Source organism: Danio rerio, chromosome 2 (genome assembly GCF_052040795.2).
Source record: "Danio rerio strain M-AB ecotype USA chromosome 2, GRCz13ab, whole genome shotgun sequence".
Taxonomy (NCBI): Eukaryota; Metazoa; Chordata; class Actinopteri; order Cypriniformes; family Danionidae; genus Danio; species Danio rerio.
In genome coordinates, this window is record NC_141022.1 from 40269433 (window position 1) to 40291856 (window position 22424).

The 22424-nt window shown below is 36.4% G+C and overlaps 2 protein-coding genes across 2 annotated transcripts in view; one reads left to right on the top strand and one right to left on the bottom strand.

Annotated features, from left to right (window-relative positions):
* The window catches only part of skila (SKI-like proto-oncogene a), a 672908-nt gene that overhangs the window by 256998 nt on the left and 393486 nt on the right, over positions 1–22424 (bottom strand). The window lies entirely within an intron of this gene.
* Positions 6389–8436, top strand: gadd45bb (growth arrest and DNA-damage-inducible, beta b). Its single transcript, NM_001012386.2, is given in 4 exon segments — positions 6389–6602; positions 6698–6799; positions 6905–7130; positions 7781–8436. Coding segments are annotated over 4 exon segments (477 nt in total). The 5' UTR covers positions 6389–6558; the 3' UTR covers positions 7886–8436.

Sequence of the window (22424 nt, forward strand, 5' to 3'; positions counted from 1 at the left end):
TTGAAGATTGGGGATTTCTGCAGGCAAAGATTCTGTGTGGGCCTATTTGTATGTAATCCAGCAGGCTTAGTCTTTTCGGCTCAGTCCCTTTGTTAATCAGGGGTCGATACATTGGAATGAACGGAGCGCATGCAACCCTATACAGGGAAACCAAGTACCACAACGCAGTACAGGGATACAACCATAGACTCTTGCTTTCACACACATACACTACAGCCAATTTAGTTTATTTAATTCACCTATAGCGCATGTCTTTGGATTGTGGGGGTAAACAGAAAAACCTGGAGGAAACCCACGCCGACACGGGGAAACCATACAAACTCCATACAGAAATGCCAACTGACTCAGCCAAGGCTTGAACCAACAACCTTGCTGTGAGGCAACAGTGCCGTGCCACCATGCCGCCCCACATAACATCATAAGACATTAATATTAGGTTAGATTTAGGTTATGATGTCAATTGACTAAAATTCATGTCTAGCCATTGTCTAAGGATGTTATTTTGACGTCCAATAACAACTTCAAATGACGTTGATATTTGATTGATTTTAGGTTTTGTTGGAAAGTGACCAAAAACCAACGTCTAGCCAACATCTTAAACCAACATCATATTGAAGTCCAATACTGACATTTATTCGTCAAGTATGACAACCAAAATCCAACATCTGATTGATGTCATAGTGGTAGCATCCACACAACATCAAGCTGTAACATCATTAGACCTTGAGATTTGGTTGATTTTAGGTTGGACGTTGGACATTGATGTCGGCCTGACATTGAGTTCTGATGTCAACCCGATTTTCATTTCCAAACAAAATACAAAGTCTCACAACGCTGAGGTACAAAGTCAATCGGGTGTCATGTTGACATCCTGTGCCTGCTGGGAAATGTGTCCAAATATACATCCGATTATGATCAAAAGCAAAACATTTTCTGGTCCCTCTTATAACTTTTACTATTACTGGAGTAATTACTGTAAACAAACATTTCACATGATATTATAAGCCTTCATATTATTATTTGCAGACCTGTTCTGTTATACCAGTTCTGTTACAAGACCTGTTCTGTAACACCAGCGTATTAATGATTGTCTGAAAATTAACTTAATTTCTAGTTGGTTAAAGAGAATATTTTTAGAAACTTAACCTTTAAAGAATTTGAAATTTGACTATGAAAAACTAAAACAGTGTTTTCTAGCCTAATATACTGATACTTAGTTTCATCTATGTATGTTTTACATACATACAGTGTAGCCTATATTTTATATTATGTGGTCACAAACCTCTGCAATGCCTTTATACACCACCAGAGGTCAGACTTAAGGAAAAAACTAGTTGTCTGAGCTGGCTTCCCAAGTAAATCATTATAAAACACATAGTATTACTTTCAAAATACATTTTAAATAAAGCTCACAAATTGCCTAAATGAATATATAAATTGGCTCAAAATATGTGGCAGACTAAAATCAGAGGATAGTATGATCTGGATGATTCTGGGTCAAGTCCAATATTGACACTGATCTGGCGAGGCGGAATAGATGATTGAGGCCATGTATGTAGAGTAACCAGGGTCAGTGGCTTTGCTTAAGATACTAATGAGACGCCTGCAAGACAGTGACCCCAAGGCAATAGATGTCTGTCTGGGTTACGAGAGAAGTGACGGAAGAGGAATTCAACTTTAATGTAGAAAAAAAAAAAAAAAATATATATATATATATATATATATATATATATATATATATATATATATATATATATATATATATTGTTGAAGATTAATAAAAAAAAAAGTGAAGTGTTTTTAAAGCATCAAAACTACAGTGCAACATACAACTTTACTTTATTTGTTAGTTTTGTGTGTGTTTATAATAAAATAAAATAAAGACTTCTGTACCATACATTTTACCATGATTTACAGTCATTCAGTGTATTCATTCATTAATTTTCTTTTCGGCTTAGTCCCTTTATTAATCAGGGCTCGCCACAGCGGAATGAACTGCCCATTTATACATCATATGTTTTACGCAGCGGATGCCCTTCCAGCCGCAACCAATCACTGGAAAACCCATATACTCTCATTCACACACATACACTACAGACAATTTAGCTTACCCATTTCACCTAAATAGCGCATGTCTTTGGACTGTGGGGGACACCGGAGCACCCGAAAGAAACCCGCACAAACAAGGGGAGAACATGCAAACTCCACACAGAAATGCCAACTGACCCAGCCAAGGATCAAACCAGCACCCTTTTTGCTGTGAGGCAACAGCGCTACCCACTGCACCACCGCGCTGCCCCTTAATATATTAAAACATTCTATTTAAGGATCAAAGGATCAAAGAACAGCCCCATATATATTAAATAAATGTCACTTTCAATCTTAATACAATTATCCTTCAAACACATTTGTTAGTTTTTAGTCATTTAACATAAAATAATATTAAGTGTATTATATACCGAATAAATATGTTGCTTTAATATTTAGTTTGTATTTTAAATATGTTGATGATGGGACTTCATATCACCCATATTTCACAAATATTAAAAAATAGACATTATACATTGCATTCAATGTATGCTTAAATTAGGGCTGCACAATATATTATTTCAGCATCAATATCGCAATGTGTGCATTTGCAATAGTCACATCTCAGTATCTGCAATGTGGAGTTGGAATTATTATAGTTGATCAGCAATGAAGAATGAGCAGTGTTTACATTTTACATGACATTTATTTAATAATAGGGGCAGGACAAAATAGCAACATGCATGAGGTCGCGCTTCTCATAATAGTGGATTGAACATATGTTGCAATTCTAGGAAATGTATGTGCTGTTAATAAAAGGAATAGATCTTATAACTTTTTGATCCATTTTCCCTCTTCATTTACAATTGATATTTGTGATTGCTGATATTGTGATCTATCATTATCAAGGGTAAAATATCATGATAATATCGTATAGTATTGTATTACTGTACTTTAATATCTGACTACTTATTTCATCTTATTTATTTAATCTTGCAATTTCTTTGATTCACTCCTCTACAAGACTATTCCAATCAAAGATAATGATTTTATTCGAAATAGAGCTATTCAGGTCATCTGCCGAAATTATATTCATATCGTAATATAAATCACAGCAAAATAAAATATCGCAATGTCCGATTTTTCCAATATCATGCAGCCATATATATATTCAAAAATGTTATTCAAAAATTTGCATTTTTTGCATCAAATTTAGCATCAAGCTGCTTTAAAAATAAGTGTGTGCATATTTATAAAAATAATTGGCAAAAAGTCTAATCAAACATTCTGAATTTAAAGCCATAGTTTACCCAAAACTCAAAGGTTTGAAGGTTTGGAACCACTTGAGGGTGAGTATATACTGTAGCGAGTACATTTTTGGATGAACTGTTCCTTTAAATTGTGTAGGCTGCATGCACTACTACATCATTTTAATCCTGTCATTACATTTTTATTTTACAACTATTGAAATATTCAGTGAAGGTGGGTCTGCATTCACAACAAGATGGCGGCTTGCAGATGGAGCGTGCAAACAGTGCTAATTATCACTAAAATTAGGTTCTTAGCTAGGCATGGGACGATAACCATTTTCAAGGTATACCACGATTTTAAAAAGTCAATAGAATAGAATCCAGCAGAAAAGATCATTAAAGATTCCATTTTAAATGGTAAAAAAATCTGTGTTTTTGAAACTAATGAAGACAGCAGAAGTCAATGATTAATTTAAATGATTTAGCTTGACATATTTACTGCTCCAAAATATTATAATTGTTTCTTAACATAAAATATATTGTGTTCAAAGGTAAAAAAGTTTTTTATAGATTTTTTTAAACAGACATTTAAAAATTACTTATTTCATAATATATCACAATACCGTGAAACCGTGATATTTTTATCCAAGGTTATTAAACTGTTAGAATCTTATAACGGCCCATGCCTATTCTTAGCAAGGCAAGCTGATCTGCTGGATGTTCATTCTTTAGAACTATTGTCAGGAGTTTTGATTCAACCCCATTTTGATTATGCAGCCTCTTTTTGGTATAGTAGCTGCTCAGAGTACAAAGGAAAAATTGCAAAAGGCACAAAATAAATTAGTATGAATAATTTTAAAATATCAACCTATAGCACATTTGCACAGAATTTTTTTTAAAGAATTGGGTATGTTAACTGTTAGTAAAAGAGTATGTTTTTTTAAACTGGGAATAAGACGTAAAATGTTTAACAATGTGGTTCCTAGATATTTGGTGAACTATTATCAAATGGTGAGGCAACAGCCTTCATATAGTACTAGGGGTTGTGATTTTAAAATTTGTTCATTTAAATTTAGAAGTCTAGTGGGGAAAATGTTTTTTTATGTACAAGTGCAATCATGTGGAACACATTACCAAAATCGATCAAGGAAATAAAACACTTAAGGAGGTTGAAAAAAGCGATCAAAAGATGGTTGTTTGATGAGGATAGTTAGTTTGCATGGTGGATGAAGATGTTTTATTTTATATGTTTTTATATTGTGAATAGTTGAAAGGGCATTCACTGTGTAAAACATGCTGGATAAGTTGGCGGTTCAATCCACTGTGGTGACCCCTGATTAATAGAGAAACTAAGCCGAAAAGAAAATAAATGAATAAATAAATGTATTTATGAATAATTTTGTTCCTGTTTTAAAATGTGTAGGCACTGTTTGTTTTATGCATCAACTGTATTTTGCAGCCATACATTGTTTTTTAACAACGAGGGCCAAAATGGAAACAAGCCCAGGGCTTTATTGTGTTTTTATCCTTGTTTTATCTCGTTTCATTTCAAAATGTATGGGATTTTTTGTCTTTCTTGTCTAAAATCTGTCAAATAAAAATTCAATTCAAAGATGACCGCCCCTCGTGGTCATGCTAAATCATCATCTTACGCTAAAGAGTTTAATTAACTAGCAGGGTATTAATGATACTTGAAATTGATTAAGATGATAAACACGTTGTCAAATGTTGATCTATGGTGCTACAAACTTTGTTAAACTATAATCTCGCTCAACTGATGTAATCACAGCTTCCCTTAACAGATAATCATGCAAAACGACGATTCTCTGACAATCAGGTAACCCCCAATTCGCAGCTCATCTCTATTTTGCTGTAACACATTATCACAGCTGAACAATGTAAGGTCATGTTAGGCTATAGCTGAGCATAATCGTCGAAACCAAGGGAATTTCGGACGTTAGATTTTGTCGAAACTAGTTATTAGTTTTAATGTAATCAGAGAATGACTAGCTTCGTGATCACCTTAATTTGTGAGGTAGTACAGGAGGCCACATGCCCGCACATGTCCCGCACCTTGAGCTAAGGATCTCCACCGATCTCACCGCCAGATGGAGCGCCGGACTAAGGAAAGACTCATATAATAAAGCATCTTCAAAATAGTTATGATGACAATTGCTTGACTTTTGCATTAAGCCATAATATATTCCAAATTCAGTCAGTATGTTATTATACATATAGTAATATTACTTATATTTAATATTAAAGTAAGATTAAATATTTGAGTTTTTTTTAAGTTATTACAATAATCAATAAAGGCCTACATATTTGATTTATTCTGCAGCTTTTAATGCAACCGTTTGCATTTAGCAGTTCATGAATGTTTGTTAATATTACGACGTCTAATATATTATTATTATTATTACATATTAGTAGGCTATATTATAATTATATATTAATACAATATATATAACCTATTATTCTATGTGCAAATTAATGTATTTGAAACTTTTTCCAAAAGCATTGTTTTAGAATGAAAATGCAAAATATGGGCCTTTATATTTTTTATTTACACAGCTATAATCTTTTTTCTCTTATTTTATATTTAATATATGTTGTTGTTTATTTTTATTTTAGAGCATCACTGCAAACGTGCATGCAGCAGTCCACGAATGCGCAAATATTACGATGCCAATGTTCTATATTATTTTAAAATGTACATTAAAATTATATTAGCCCTATTTTCAAATAATAGTTTGCAATATTTTTATATAATGTCTATAATTATATATATATATATATATATATATATATATATATATATATATATATATATATATATATATATATATATATATATATATATATATATCAGCATTCAGCAGCCACCTCTCAGTATTCATGAGTTTTTATTTACAATAAATTATTGCAAGATTTCACTGCGGCTATTCTCACCTTGATCATTCCTAACAGAAAACAACTGTCTTTGACACAATACATGAGACTCCATCCATAGAAACCTGCTTGGCATGAGGTTTCGTCTCGGCTGCAGTTTCAACCACGCCTACTACGCTGATCCTGTTATAAAAACACCGGCGTCCACAGCTCAAGTCAAACACGAGTCGAGACAGTGTCGCAGCAAGAGGTATCTACGAGAGAGAGAAAACCCACACGAAACCTCTGTGGATTACTACTGCCACACAACATCGACTTATTCTGTGGAATTATACCTACTATTTGGTGGAATTTCCAGTTGTGGATTATAAACACTTTACGGATAAACATGACTCTGGAGGAGGTTGTTGGATGCAACAGCACTGAGAGAAAGTAAGTGGATGATTTTGTATTATTTCAGGCTCAACGAAATGTTCATTTGAAGCGTTCGTAAACTAAAACTGATAATTATTTTGTTTTTTGTAAAGAATGGAGACAGTGAGTGAAGCTCTGGAGGAGCTGCTGATGGCTGCACAGCGACAAAACTGTCTGACAGTTGGAGTCTACGAGTCTGCACAACTCATGAATGTGTAAGTATTTTATTCATTTAAACATAATATTCAGCGCTTTGCACTAGACCAAGCTGTAAAAACCGAACTGAGCATTGAATTAACTGCGTTTGTCAACTTCTTCAGGGATCCAGACAGCGTGGTGCTGTGCGTTCTAGCCACCGATGAGGAGGACGAGAATGATGTTGCGCTTCAGATCCACTTCACGCTCATCCAAGCCTTCTGCTGCGACATCGACATCAACATTGTGCGCGTGTCCGGCATGAGGCGTCTGGCACAGGTTCTCGAAGAGCCTCTGTCCACTGACAATAACGCCAATGAACCAAGAGACCTTCACTGCATACTTGTTACTGTAAGTATCTTACGCTTATTAGCTAGCACATAAACACAGCATGCGACGTAGCATCACCGTGGGTGAAGGGGTGCAATGCCGATTTACGCTTATTAAGTGGACATTTTTTGTTGTTATAGGCTATATCTGCATTAACTAATGAATAATATCAGTTTTAACATTTCACCAACTTTTGTCCGACTAGTTTTTCCACCTATACTGTTGTGGGAAGCATATCAGAACACGCACAATTGCACTTTTAACAATTTTTGTAAATGATAGAATATTTAACTCTTAATATTAACTGTATTTTACTGTAGGACAGTTATGCCATATACTACTGTATTTAAAAGTTGTGAAAATGACCATATTCTACAATTAAGATATTCAATATTGTAAATACATGTAGGCTACAGCAAGATAGATGGTGCTGTAAATGTAAATACAGTATTTTTGCTGTAACTGATTTGCAGTGAGTTACTGTAGATTCAAGAGGAAATTGTTAACAGTATGGATTCTGCTTAAAGTGTTTTTGCTAGAAAAATATTCATAGGAAAAATAGCATCTTTGCACCTCCTTCGCAATACACTCCATTAAGTCAATCTGGAAATGAATAAACAAGCTATTATAAAAGATATGAAATCCTAATCATATTTCTTTCCATCTCATAGAACCCCCAAGCCGAGCATCTCAAGCTGAAGGAGGTGGGAAGTTACTGCAAGGAAAGCCGCTGCAGGAACCAGTGGGTGCCTTCTATTGCTCTGCAAGAGCGCTGAGGTGTCGTGCACTGAAATGTGCTGAAGAGAAATGGAATATTGATGTTGTCCTTCACCTGTGAGGACATGCTCATCAATTCAAGAGGACTGTCCAATAGTCCTTTCTGGAGCTTCTGCCTCCATGTTTATGGAATTCTAAGTGTCAGAGGAAACTAGAGACAATTGTCCAGGTACCTCATAATGCATGATCGGTGTTATCGCTCCTCTGGACAGACCAAAGGAGCATCTGGGTGGTCGGTGGACTGTGTTGTAGCTCTGAAAGGATGCAGCAAGGAATCCAGGGGATATTTCCAGACAGCAGCGTATGGCTACGCTTTGCACTCCACGTGGGATGTGAATGAATAACACATGACTCAGACCTGACAATAGTGTAGGTCTACAGCGGAGAAGCTCTGCTTTCAAAAAGTGACTGCTATTTAAAGACTGAATTTTTCTTTAATTTATTTATGCATAACACTGTCATTTTAAAACGAGTAATATATTTGGTTTTATTTATGAATTTGCACATGTTTACCTTTCGTTATGAAATAAATGTTATGCTTAATTTCAAAGTGCACTTCCTGTTGTGTTTTTTAATGCCAGATTACAAAAGAAAAGCTGTCACGTGCACTAGCATGTGTTCATTTCACACAGATGGTCATAAAATAGCAAATTAGTTAAAAATATTTTTGCTTCCTTGTTGGAATAGCTAAGTATTATCATTTCACATGTTATTTCAACACACAATAAGGAAGAGAAGGATTATGATTGTGTTAAGGGACAACAGGCATTTATGATTCATGGTAAAGAAACCTCACTCACTCTTCACATATTGACACCTGTCTTTTTCCCCCCATCTGCAATTCTGCATCATAAATCATGTGCCCTAGACACAGCACAATGTGTACAAAAGTAAGAGGCTCCTTATCTGTTTCTCAAATACACACAGCTCAGCTGATAACTATTCTGCACAAGGGGATGAAGAAGAATCTATGAGCAGACAAATCACAACAAGACTATAAACTGGTTGGCAGTCTCTCTCACTGATTCTGAATTCACACAAAAAAAACACTGGCCTAATAATATCTTTCAATAGAACAATCAATGCATTTATAGCCTTGACATAAATACATGCACAGATATTATGAGTCACACACTCGTGCTGTTTTTCAGAATATCAAAATACAAAAAAGAGAGAGAAATAGCTTGATCATTTTGACCACACTGACCTTTTCTTTGGTGAGTGTGAAAGGCCAGGCTGCCTGCAGGGCACAGCATCGCCGAGATTACATACCATGCCTTTGTCTTTATTACCTTTGCAGGCAGTCGCCAAGAGAGTCTGCCCCCTCAGCGCGTGACAGACCCCACGTCTGACTTGGGGTGTGTTCTCATTTCCCACTAGACTAGGCTACTGCACTGACTCATGCCATGATGTTCCCTTAAATTTCCAGCGAAGACGTCTGAGGAGAATCCAGCTTCAATTTTAGTAAGATGAAATGAATAATGTGGAATGGATGACTAAGACATGTGTATGACTTGCACTAGTATCCTTATCCTTAAAGAGCTGCTTCTCCTCAAAATTAAAACAACACCATTTTACGTCGGTCCAAATAAAACATTCGGAACCCTCCGTTGAAAGCATTTTCACCAAAAACGCCGAATAAATAAATATATTCCAAATAAATCCATAAAGTGAGCTATTTGATCCTGCGTGTCTTCTGAAGAGACATTGTCTTTTTAATCTGACCAACCGGTTTAGTTTGGGGTTTAGCCTAATTCATAAACTGAACAGTGCGTATGATCACTATTAGCTACGGATGTGTGAGTGGAAGAGGCGTACAAAATATAATTTACTAAAAACTTTTATCGACTATTATTATTATTATTATTCATATTTCATTTCAGAAAAATAGATAATAGCTGAAAGCACGCGTGTGAACTTCATCTTTCATAATAAACAGTGGATTAGCATAGCTCGTTCGGCTAGGTTTCTTGAATAACAGGCAGCACAGATATTTTTGCAGCTGCTAATGTTACGTCTGTAATCTGCATCTGTATAAAAGGTGTGCTTGAACCGGGTTCGAGAATGACACGTTTGGGATTGCCTGAGGATCTGCGAGAAAGCACGTCCGCAGAGAACGCGTATTCAACAAGAGCGATGAAAGACTTCAAGCCAAGGAAGAAAGAGATGTGAGGAAAGCCCTTATATGGATATGATTTGGGCGTGTTTATGCAAATGACCAATGCACTTTATCTTCAATTACAATACATAATTTGTAATTTATCAAGGTGTTAAGTTTAAAACAAGTTTAAATGTAAGCAGCATGAGGGAAGCAGCTCGGCACCATGCACTGTGTGAAAATAAATAGAAAATACTGTTAAAATATATGTTCATATTTTACACTCCTGATAGTATGCTTAATTGTATTAACATTGTATTGATTCACTTAGTTCATTCATTAAATTTCTTTGAGCTAAGTCCTTTATAGGGGTCCCACATCGGAAAAAAACGCCAACCTTTCCAGCAAATGTTTTACACAACGGATGTCCTTCCAGCTGCAACCCAGTACTGGGAAACATCTATACACACTCATTCACACACTTACACTACAGACAGTTTAGTTTATTCAATTCACCCGTAGCGATGCTAGCGCATGTCTGTGGATTATAGGGGAAGCAGGAGCACCCTGAGGAAACCCACACAAATCTAGGAAAAATGTGCAAACTCCAAACAGAAATGCCAACTATCCCAGCTGGGACTCATACCAGCGACCTTCTTGCTGTGAGGCAACAGTGCTAACCACTAAGCCACTGTGCTGCCCGCTTTGTTTGTTATTAGAGAAAAAATTACAAATGAATCAAGCATTTTATCAAGTCTTTTTAGTGGACGCTTCTTATCTTGATTCAGCAGATTTAATTCACCTTCCTTCTGCCTATTCCCTGCTTTATCAGGGTTTACCACAGCAGAATAAACCATCAGTGACTCTGGCAATGGTTTTATATAGCAGAAGCCCTTCCAGTTGCAACCATCACTGAGAGTATAACCCTTAGTGCTGGGAAACATACACACACACTCTCAATCACACACTATGGTCTTTGGACTGTGGGGGAAACAAGCATCCAAAGGAAACCCATACAGACACAAAGAGAACATGCAAACTCCAGAAAGATACGCCTCCTGGTCCAGCCGGGACTGAAACCCATGACCTTCTTGCTGTAAGGCAACCCTGCAAACCACTTAGCCACTTGCCGCTTCGTATTATCCTAATCTTGGGTCAAATATGGATAAACCCAACATTTTATTAACTTTTGCATTAAATTTAAACTACATTTAATATACATTTAACTACATTTACAAACCAAATGTTGAGTTTGTCCATATTTGGCCTGGTGTTGTGTAAAAAAAATCCCAGCATTTTTAGAGTGTTTAGAGATTTTAATGTATACACAAATAGTTCAAGGGGAAATATATTGAGATTTTAAACTTATGAAATTGGTTTGGGGCGTCATGGTGGTGCAGTGGATAGCATGATCGCCTCACAGCAAGAAGGTCGCTGGTCCGAGCCCTGGCTTGGTCAGTTGGCATTTCTGTGTGGAGTTTGTATGTTTTATCCATGTTCGTGTGGGTTTCCTCAAGGTGCTCCAGTTTCCCCCACAGCCTAAAGATATGCGCTATAGGTGAATTAGGTAAGCTAAATTGGCTGTATAGTGTATGTGTGTAAATGCAAGAGTGTATGAGTGTTTCCCAGAGTTGGGTTGCGGCTGCAAACATACACTGGATATGCTTCGAAAAACATATGCTGGATAAGTTGGCGGTTTATTCTGCTGTGGAAGCCCTGATTAATAAAGGGACTAAGCTGAAAAGAAATGAATGAATGAATGAATGAATGAACAAATGAACGAAGGAATGAGTGAATGAATAAATGAATGAATGGATGAACGAACGAATGAATGAATGAATGAACGAATGAATGAATGATTGAACAAACAAACGAAGGTATGAACAAATGAACGAATGAATGAAGGAATAAATGAATGAACGAATGAATGAATGAATGAAATTGGATTGCAGGTTTAAGTCCCAGCTGGGCCAGGAGACATTTCTGTATTTGCATGTTCTCTGTGTTGATTTCCTCCTGATGTTCCAGTTTCCCCCATAGTCCAAAGATGATATATAGTAGGTCAATTGGATAAACTAAATCGTAGTGTGAGTGTGTGTGTATGTGTGTGTGTGTGTGTGTGTGTGACTGAGAGAGTGTATGGGTGTTTCGCAGCACTGGGGGTTTATGATTTCATGTACTCTCAGTGACAGGTTACAGCTGGAAGGGCATCCACTGCATAAAACATATGCTAGAATAACTGGCAGTTCATTCCGCTGTGACACCTGATGAATTAGGGACTACGCTGAAGAAAAGTGAGTCAATGTCAGTTTAAATATTAATTCCAGCACAAATGGCAGCTGTAACAAAGGTTTGAACATGCTTGCTTTATAAGTGAGAACCAATGAAGTTTATTCATGCATGTCACACCAGCATGTTCGAAGAGTGGTTGTGTTTATTATCACTCATCAATGTTTATATGTGAATACTTGCCAAAATCAAATCTGTTAAATCAAGAATAGCAGTCATGTCCATTAATAGACTTCAGAGTCAAACTGCTTGATTCATACATTCTTTATTTCCTCATAATGAACTTATTGGTGTGTAAGAATTTGGCTTTGATATGGGTTTTATTGGAAGGACAGAAATATCTCAGAGTACAAAATATCTACATTTGTGTTGTGAAGTTTAAATTGTGCCCCTTTTTATATGATGTAAAGTAAGTCTTTGGTGTCTCTAGCACGTGTCTGTAAAGTTTCAGTTTACAATACCTGCCAGGTCATTTATTATACCCTGTTGAAATTGAAAATTTTGAGGTTAGAGGGAATATAAGCCGTTTTGCGCTTGTGGCTTTAAATGCAAATGAGCTGGTTCTCTCTGCTCACTGTTCTGACAAATCTGCATCAGAAGGAAACCCAATGTCAGATGAGACATCAATTCAGAAACTGATGAAGCAGAGAGACAGTCACAAATACCAAAGTTACCAGGAGGTTTACAAATAGTTAATAGTTTTTGTAGAGTTGTGTTAAGCGTATGTGTTTTTGCACATCCTCTCTTGGCAAATGTTACAGGATGCCCTACAAGTAAACAAGCTGTAAGGAGGCCCATTATAGCCACTGTACAAAATAACCATGCTTTAATATCCACAAACCATAACTCCTGTTGTGTTTGTGCGTCTGTGAAGATGATTTGAGTGCTTATGAACTAAATAGAGATTATATTGTCATGATTAACATGACGATTAGTTTAAAATGCTATAAAAATACAGTGTATCATTATTTGCTTCTTGTGGTGAAGCTGGAACACAGATGGTTGGAAAAGATTCATCGTTTCATCCCAGTCTCTTTGCCAATCCTGCCTTGTGGAGATGTTAATACATGTTAATACTGAGACATGATAATACATGGCAGTTAATCAATATTGCTGGGCACTTATACAATTATATAAGTTGGTTTTGAATCCTGGTTTATTCATTCATTCATTCATTCATTTTCTTTTTCATTCTTTTCATTTTCTTAGTCCCTTTATTTATCTGGGGTCGCCACAGTGGAATGAACTGCCATTTTATCCTAGCACATGTCTTTGGATTTGTGGGGGGAAACCGGAGCACCCAAAGGAAACCCACGCAAACACAGGGAGAATATGCAAACTCAACACAGAAATGCCATCTGACCCAGCCGAGGCTCAAACCAGCGATCTTCTTGCTGTAAGGCGACAGCGCTACCCACTGCTGCCTATTCCTGGTTTATTCATTCATTTTCTTTTCAGCTTAGTCACTTTATTAATCTAGGGTCGCCACAGCGGAATTAACCACCAACCCATCTCTGGGAAACATCCATACACTCTCATTCACAGACATACACTATGGACAATTTTACCTCACCCAATTCACCTGTACTGCATGTCTTTGGACTTGTGGCGGAAACCAGAGCACTCGGAGGAAACCCATGCGAACGTGAGGAGAACATGCAAACTCCGCACAGAAATGCTAATTGACCAAGCCGAGGCTCAAACCAGCGACCTTCATGCTGTGAGGTGACTGCACTACCTACTGCACCACTGCGTCACTTTAATTCCTGGTTTAATTTCAGGAAATAGACGATGTGTTTATGCCACTGTTGTATAGTAGTATTCTTACACACTTTTCTGTCTAAAAAGCTTCCAAACGTTGGTTTTGCATGATAGGTGCCCTTTAAGACTTCTGGGATTGTCACGACATAAGGGTGAGTAAATGATGACAGAATCATAAACGACTGCTGATTATCAGCCTTTTTCTGAGAACATATCATGCTGTACAGAAGGCTTGAATAGCCGGTCTGTGTTTTCAGTGAGTCCTGTTCTTACATGTGGCAGTGTTTACAGTTCCCTCGTGCCAAAAAAACGCTCACTAACTGAATACGAGGTTAAAAAAAAACAATGGCACAATTCAAGAACGGTGATGAGAAGAAAGTTAGTGAGCAATAATCACCCACTTTATGAAGTCATCAAGGGGCCATTGTTTCTGTGGGGTGGATCTTTTAGCGACTGACAGATATATTTGTATCTTCCTTGTAAAAGCCCGAGAGAAAACAGTGTTTTCTGGCCCGAGGCTGTCGTCCGTGCACAAAGCCGACGTTGATGGGCTCTTCTGCAGACAGACATGACTAAAGCATGGTGCGTACCCTGGGCTGAGCTGCGCACTTCAGTCCTACGCTGACGTCAAGCTAGAGAGAGAAAATAGAAGAAAAACAGGAACAGAAGGCTCTTATTTCCATGGCAGCAAAGGCACAGCCCTTTAACAACGATACTCACTATACTGAGGTAACAGCCACTGCTATGAATAGTCTGACTGCACATCTATTCTTAGACAAGTAGGAGTTATATTTGAGCACGTCACTGACTCAAATGTTCACCGAAAGGCAAAAAGTGGAGCATGATGAGCTTTTTATATCAGACATAAACACTACAGTCTGAGTCTGAACGTAGTACGTTAGAATTATGATGTTTACAGTGTCCATATTCATCAGAGCATCTATTTAAAGTCATGAGATGATGAGAATCACAGTCCAGTCAACAGGTTTTCCACATTTATTCCAACTGAAAATATTTAACGAGATTCAGGATTCATGATTTATCTGCTTGACTATGTATGCTAAGATAAGGTTAAAAAAGTAATTATTTAGAATTACTTATTAATGTATGACTGACTTATTAATTCATGACTATAGGCTCTATTTTAATGATCTAGGCGCAAAGTCTAAAGCGCAGGGCGCCAAAGCATTAATGGTGTGTCCAAACTAACTTTTGCTATTTTAAGGACGGAAAAAGATGCTTTGTGCCACGGCGCATAGTTTAACAGGGTTGTGCTTATTCTCCTTATGAGTTATGAGAGTGTTTTGAGCATAACATGCATTAAACCAATCAGAGTCTCTTCTCCCATTCCCTTTAGGAGTCAGTTGTGTCGCGCCATTGTGCATTTGTTATTTACATGGCGGACTTTGTAAGTGGAAAAATTGAAGGCTTCATTAGCAAGAAAACATTTAAACAGACCATCTGCACGAGGATAAAGAATGAGCCTCCTCCATTCGGCCTTTCTCTTCCACACTTTACTTTCTCTTTGTCTTCATTTTTACTATTTACTTTATTCCTTCACTTTTGTGGATAAAGAAACCGAAAAACTCACTTCACCGAAGACATCCATTAGCCTACATATCTAATTTTGTTTGTTAAGTGCAAAGATTTGTTTCAAAACTATTTTTAAATTCGGTTCTAATTTCCATCAAATGAATAAATGAACAATAAAAACGAAGTGTGGTCATGAACTGGGTCAAATCCAAACACACGTCCTATGCCCCATTGTCCAAAACCTGACAGTTGGACAAATCTAAGCTTGTTTTTAATAAAACAAATATGAATATGCAAATAATAAATACTACTAATAGTACTAATAACATTATACAAAAGCAAGTTGTCATGAATAAACTGAAAAAAACCCCCGCCAGATGAAGGCATGGAGGCAGTGTTTTTTTTTTATTTACTGCATGCAATAAATAATATTTTTTGCAATATTTTAATCTCTGCGCTGGACTTTAGACCAGCTTTCAGCTGGTCAACTGCTCAGTCTATTTTAGTTCCACAAAATAGCAATTTGCAAACAATGCACCTTAACACACCTCCTTTTTTTACCTGGAACACCCATGAGTCCACAAAACGGCGCAAATAGATTTGCTTCTTTAACAACTTAGCAAAAAACAGGAAAATTAAGGTTGCGTTGGTCTGAAAATACCAACACATTGGGCCAAACATGTACTGTACCACATTGCATTGGGTGTATGATAGGGCCCCAAGTTTTAATAAAATTATGATTATTTGTGACAAAATATATCAATAAAATCCCACATATTGCTGTGTTTTGCAAGAAAATCAAAATTTGTGATTTTTTTATGTTCCAGTAAATATTTGTGAGCAAAATTCTCATCTTGCAATATAATATATTCAGGATAGATTTTCCTATCCATTTTTTTAAATTATTTTTTATTATTAAATAAAGTTGCCACCAATAGCCTTGTAGGCAATGCACCAACATGTTCAGCCATTGTACTTTGGGTTTTATATATATATATATATATATATATATATATATATATATATATATATATATATATATATATATATATATATATATATATATATATATTTCTTTTCGACTTAGTCCCTTTATTAATCTGGGGTCACCACAGCAGAATGAACCGCCAACCTATCCATCTCTGGAAAACATCCATACACTCTCATACACTAGGGACAATTTAGCCTACCCAATTCACCTGTACCTCATGTCTTTGGACAGTGGGGGAAACAGGAGCACCGGGAGGAAACCCACAAGAACAAACTCTACACAGAAATGCCAACTGACCTAGCCGAGGCTCGAACCAGCAACCTTCTTACTGTGAGGCGACAGCACTACCTACTGCGCCACTGCGTCACCCATATATCAAATATTGAGCCTTAGTTTTAATTTAATTATGCTCACAATTTAACTAAATTGAAAAAAAAATTACATGCAACTATCCAGATATATAAAGAGTGTTCATTAAATATTACACAATAAAATGCAGAAGGCCTATGGATGTCAGTATAAAGTGTCCAGTGCTTACCCGGGGTCATGGATGGCCATGTTGTTGAGTTAGTGTTAAAGCGGAACGAGAGTCATGTGCAGCTGGGTCATCCCTCTCTTTCTGATTCACTAATGAGTTCATTTGTGCTGCTGAGCCAAGGTCAGGGGCCGAGGAAAATAAAGACCTCTCATCACTGCGCTCTTTGTAAAGTCCACTTTTGTACTACAGCAAACAGAGCAGTCACATGATTTTTAATGTTTCAGTTGGTTCGGACTGAATGCGAGGGTCTGTTTAACAATAGCCTCAAGCAGAATTGTGCAGTTCATATTTTACTTTGATGTATAGCTATATGATATTTTAATCTAAATAAGTGTCACATTAAGATGTATTTATTTACATCACATTATAAAGAACGCATTGTTTTAAAAGTGGCCTCTCTGTAATAAACAGAAAAAATAGTCAATAATGAAAACTACAAGTATGAGATGATTTTAAATTGTGCTGTAAAAGAGGTCTAAAGGAGGATAGTGTCGATATTTAGCTTGATTCAGATCAGTTCAATAATTGAGTCAAATTCATTAACCATGAAATCAAGTCATTCACCAAGTAATTAAGTCACAAGTAAGTCTCGAGCCTTTGCATTCAGGTCTCTAGTCAAGTCCTGAGACAAAATAGATAAGTCCAATTTGAGTTCCAATTTTTCTTAATCAAGTTTGAAACTTGAGTCATATTCAAGCTGCAAGTCATTAGCCGCATTTCCACTATCGGGCCAGTGCGAGCCAGGGCTTTAATCGGGCCGGGGCGGGCCAATAGCCCGGGAGGTTGAGAAATGAGGCTGAAATCATGTCGCGTTTCCACTGTCGGGCTAAAGCTCACAGCGCGTCACGCAAACACCGCCCACAGAACGTCCCCGAATCAAACGTCACACAACCCGCCCACTTCAGCGGGAATGAGGCAGATAAAGCACACCATAAATCATCACGAAACGAAACCATTAAAATGAAGACAACCGAAACAAACAAACGACACGTTACTGTACAGCAGTACATTATATATCTATACGCACAGACCTGTGTATTTCCATTCATTACATTTGTTTACTCGCCGACCGACTGCATTGTGCATGGACTGCTCTCGCCACTAACGCAGGGACCCAACACAGAGAGCGCACACATCCATAATATAAAGCCACAGAAATTCTCCTTTATAACTCGATATGGCATGTATTTTTTAACATCCTCGTTTTGATAGAAGTCGTGTTAAGTTTTCAGCACAAGAGCGAGTAGCCTAATAAAATATAGCCATATTTGTTGCGCTCGGCAGCTATTCACTAAAACGCATCATTTAAAGTTTCATTTATAAATTTAACCACGTCAAATAAAAACATAAACAGTTGTTTGAGGATATGGAACACATTTTGTGTTTGGACTTCCCCCATATGCGTTTAAAGCAGCGAGTGCTGCGCAGGACTGAGTGACAGAAAAAAAGGTATAGGAGATTCTGCTTTCACTCACTCAAATAATGCTCTGTTTGCGCGATTTGATTAATATCATCGTATCCAAATACTTTATAAATATTTACTTACATAAATATTTACTTTATATAAATATTTCAAACCTTCTCCGGTGTTTATTGTTTTTAAAAAATATCGAAAATCTTTTTTTTTTTTTTCAGACAGGTCTTTGCAAAATGAAAGTTAGGCTATATGTGGCTTTAAAACGGTTTGATTTATGTATTGTATATAGGCTACCTACATTGTTATAGTTAGCTTTTGTTTATTTTATATTGGTTAATTTATTTAATGTGATTATATATATATATCCGATATTTGTAATTCTTTAAATTATATTTCAATATAGGCTACCTTAGGCTATTTTATCAAGATATGACAATATATTGTTTAAAGTCTACGAAAGTGGGCACGTATTTTGTTAAGTTTATGTCTTTCTGTTGTATTTATATGTGTATTATCTCCAAAATAAATAAAGAAAAAAGCCGCTCGCGGCATAACAGAGCTGTGAAGGAGCGCTTTTGCCCGGTCTCACACACACATACAGGCATCTAAACGTGCACAAACAAACAAACATTTTAAACTTGACAAAAACTCTCGAAAACGTTTACTGTCTGATGTGTTTTTAATATGGTGTAAAGATTATTATGCGTTATTGAAACATAAAGGAGGACGCAGCAAAGAACGTCACTATAAATTAAAACTACTTTATTATTTTATGCAGCAGCCTTACATTTAAAAGGGAAACATAAGGGTGATCATACGCAAAAAGACCCCAGACTATAAGGCTAGATGTTTTATTTCCCTTATTTCTTTATTTGTTTGGCGCATGTACTCATGTGCGATCAGAAAACTGCCCGCCTCTCCTTTCTCTCCGCCCTGAAGCCCCAGCTGGCCCTCCTTGGCCCAAGGTATTCGGCGGGCCGAAAAAGGCCGGCCGCTGGCCCCAAGAAAGCCCCGCTTTGGCCCGATCAGGCCCCGGAAGTGACAGTGGAAACCCCACTGGCCTTGGCTCGCCCTGGCTCGCTCGCTTTAGGCGCGATAGTGGAAACGCGGCTATTGACTCGAGTCCATACCTCTAGTTTCCTGTATTTTGTGAATCATCTGTGTTTTTTTGTGATTCATGGGTAGCGCTTTATACACTTTTAGAAAAAAAAGATGCACAGTGGTAAAAATAATGTTCCTTAAGGAACAGTTTTGTGTCTTTTTTAAATAAAACTAAGACCTCTTACGATACTGTTCTGTTTACCTTTAGAGTACAACTGAAATGAAGGTACAAAATTGTTCCCATATAATAGGTACAAAAGTGTTGAACATCTACTTTGTTACAATACCCATGAATATAAATATGACTGGAAAGGCAAAGTGACTTTGTGAACAATTTCCAAATTAAAACAAGAATCGTCATTTAAAATCATATGTTTAAAGAAACTTTTAAACATTAATTAATAAGTTCTATAACACAATAATACAAAACAACTGGTAAAACATAAAACTAAAGATATTGTAAACTAAACATTTAAGGTATTTTAAATAAGCATTTTGGTAAGCATTTTTGACACAGTTAAGTATGTTGACATTGTAGTCGTACCTTCATGGATCACATTTGTACCTTTGATAAAAGTACAATATTGGATCTGCAGGCTTTAAAAACCAAATGTACATTTTGGTGTCCAATGGTACAAATCATGTCCTTAAAGGTACAAACTGCAATGGTAGAAATTTTTTTCTCCGTCTTGATTGTCTTACAATTCTGTCCCATAAAAAGGTTCTGCCCCACTGGCAAGGGTTTGTATCTTCTTTGGTACAACAGTTTTTTTTCTGAGAGTGTAGACTTGTGATCTCTGCTCTGAGAATGGTATATAAATCCATAAAGTAACAGAAAAAGTACAGGCAGCTTATTACTCATGACCAACAAAGACAATATATAATCTCCAAGTACTACAAGTGTCATTTTGAGTCACTTTAAGATAAACTTTCCAACATCAATAGTTGTCAGATCAAAGATCAAGGTGATTTCCGTGCGTAAATCAAAAGCATAAATAAACAGAAAATGGAAATGAACTGAGTTTTTACAGTGATATACTCAGCTCTATGTGTACTGATCATATAATTATTCAGATTAGCCTCAGTGTTGATTCACCTCAGTGCAAAATCAGTTTTTGACATTGCAAAAATTCTGAAAATATTTTTATTTGGCTACCAAGCATCTCTACAAGACATAATGGTGTTATTTTCTCATTTGATTAAGTCCGAATAATATATGATACAGTGGGGGAAATAAGTATTGAACACATCATGTTTTTTTTTCCTGGCCGTGTAATTTTAAAGGAACTGTTTAAATGAAATTTAACCAGATTTTGGTAAAAACCCAAACAATACAAATAAATAAATAAAACAAAATTAAAAAGTTGTTATGAATAATGACAATGAAATGACACAAGGAGAACTATGAAAAGGTATTAAATGCTTTATATAAAAGGCTTTTTTGGTGATGGCAGCTTAAAGACGCCTCTCATATGGAGAATGAAGTCACATGCATTGCTCAGGTGTGAATTTTTCCACAGGCTTCAACTGAGCGCAAAAATCTTGATGGTTCTGTGGGTCTCGTCTCTCAAATCTGATCCTTATTTTGTATTTTCTATTGTTTTCTATTCAAGGTTATTGGATGGGCCATTCCACAGCTTGATTTTCTTTCTCTGAAAGCATTCGACAGTTTCCTTGGCTGTGTTTTGGATCATTGTCTTGTTGAAATGTCCACCCTTGCTTCATCTTCATCATCCTGATAATGTAGATGTCGGACTAAAACAGCTAAAATTAATTGAGGAAGGGCAAAGGGTTGCATAAGATCTACTGAGATTTCAGCTGCTGTCTGGGCCTTCACTACCTTTGAACACCTCCCTTTCTTCATGTGTTCAATACTTTTTCTCGGTGTCACTTAATTTTATTACACATAAATTAATTCGTAAACTAATTCGTTTTATTTTCTTGTTTTCAAAGAAAAATAGTTACGTGTTTAATACTTATTTCCCCCACCGTATTACTGATTAAATTCTTAAGCCTAAACCAATCAAGCCAAATAGAAAAAATACAAACTCCATCAGCAAACAGAAATGGAGGAAAAAGTACAAACCAGACTATTTTATCCCAGGGCAAATTAACAAACACAGTGCATTTTACAATTCCACACTGCATCAGATTGGTGAGCTGATATTTTTAAAACCTTTTGCATATAGATCCTTCTGTTTAAGGATTAGCATATACAATACACCTGCTTTAAGTGGAAGTCAAAATTTGTAGTGTGTCTAGTACAGATGGAAAGCATATGAGAGCAAAGAAAAGTTCACACAGACTTGTTTTTGAAAATAACAATACAACAATACAACTGCTATAAATTAATAAAGAGTTCCGTGTACATCGCATCATTAACCATGATATCCTAATGTCATACCGCCCACCCTTCTCCCTGACGCAATGGGAGTTGATGGTAAATAAACTGTCATACGCATCTTTACAGCCCACATTTCCTGTTGTCACCACAGCATGTTTCCTTTTACAACACTGGAGATTAATGGTCTGTAAATACGGAAGACTTGAAAAATAAAAAGTAGCTGCATGCCATACACGTGGCTTTTTGTGACTGTACGGCATCAGATCAAAACAAATAAAGATATTAGTAAAACCTTATTGTGATGGTTCCCAGATATTTTCTTGAGTTATTCTACTATAAGTTATAGTTATTGTAACTATAAGAGAAGGTATTTCGATATAAACTGTACAATTTACTAAAATGCATTAGCTCTTATTTACGGCTTAATCAGTGTTTCCATAGAACAAAGTAAAATAGCTTGCAAGTT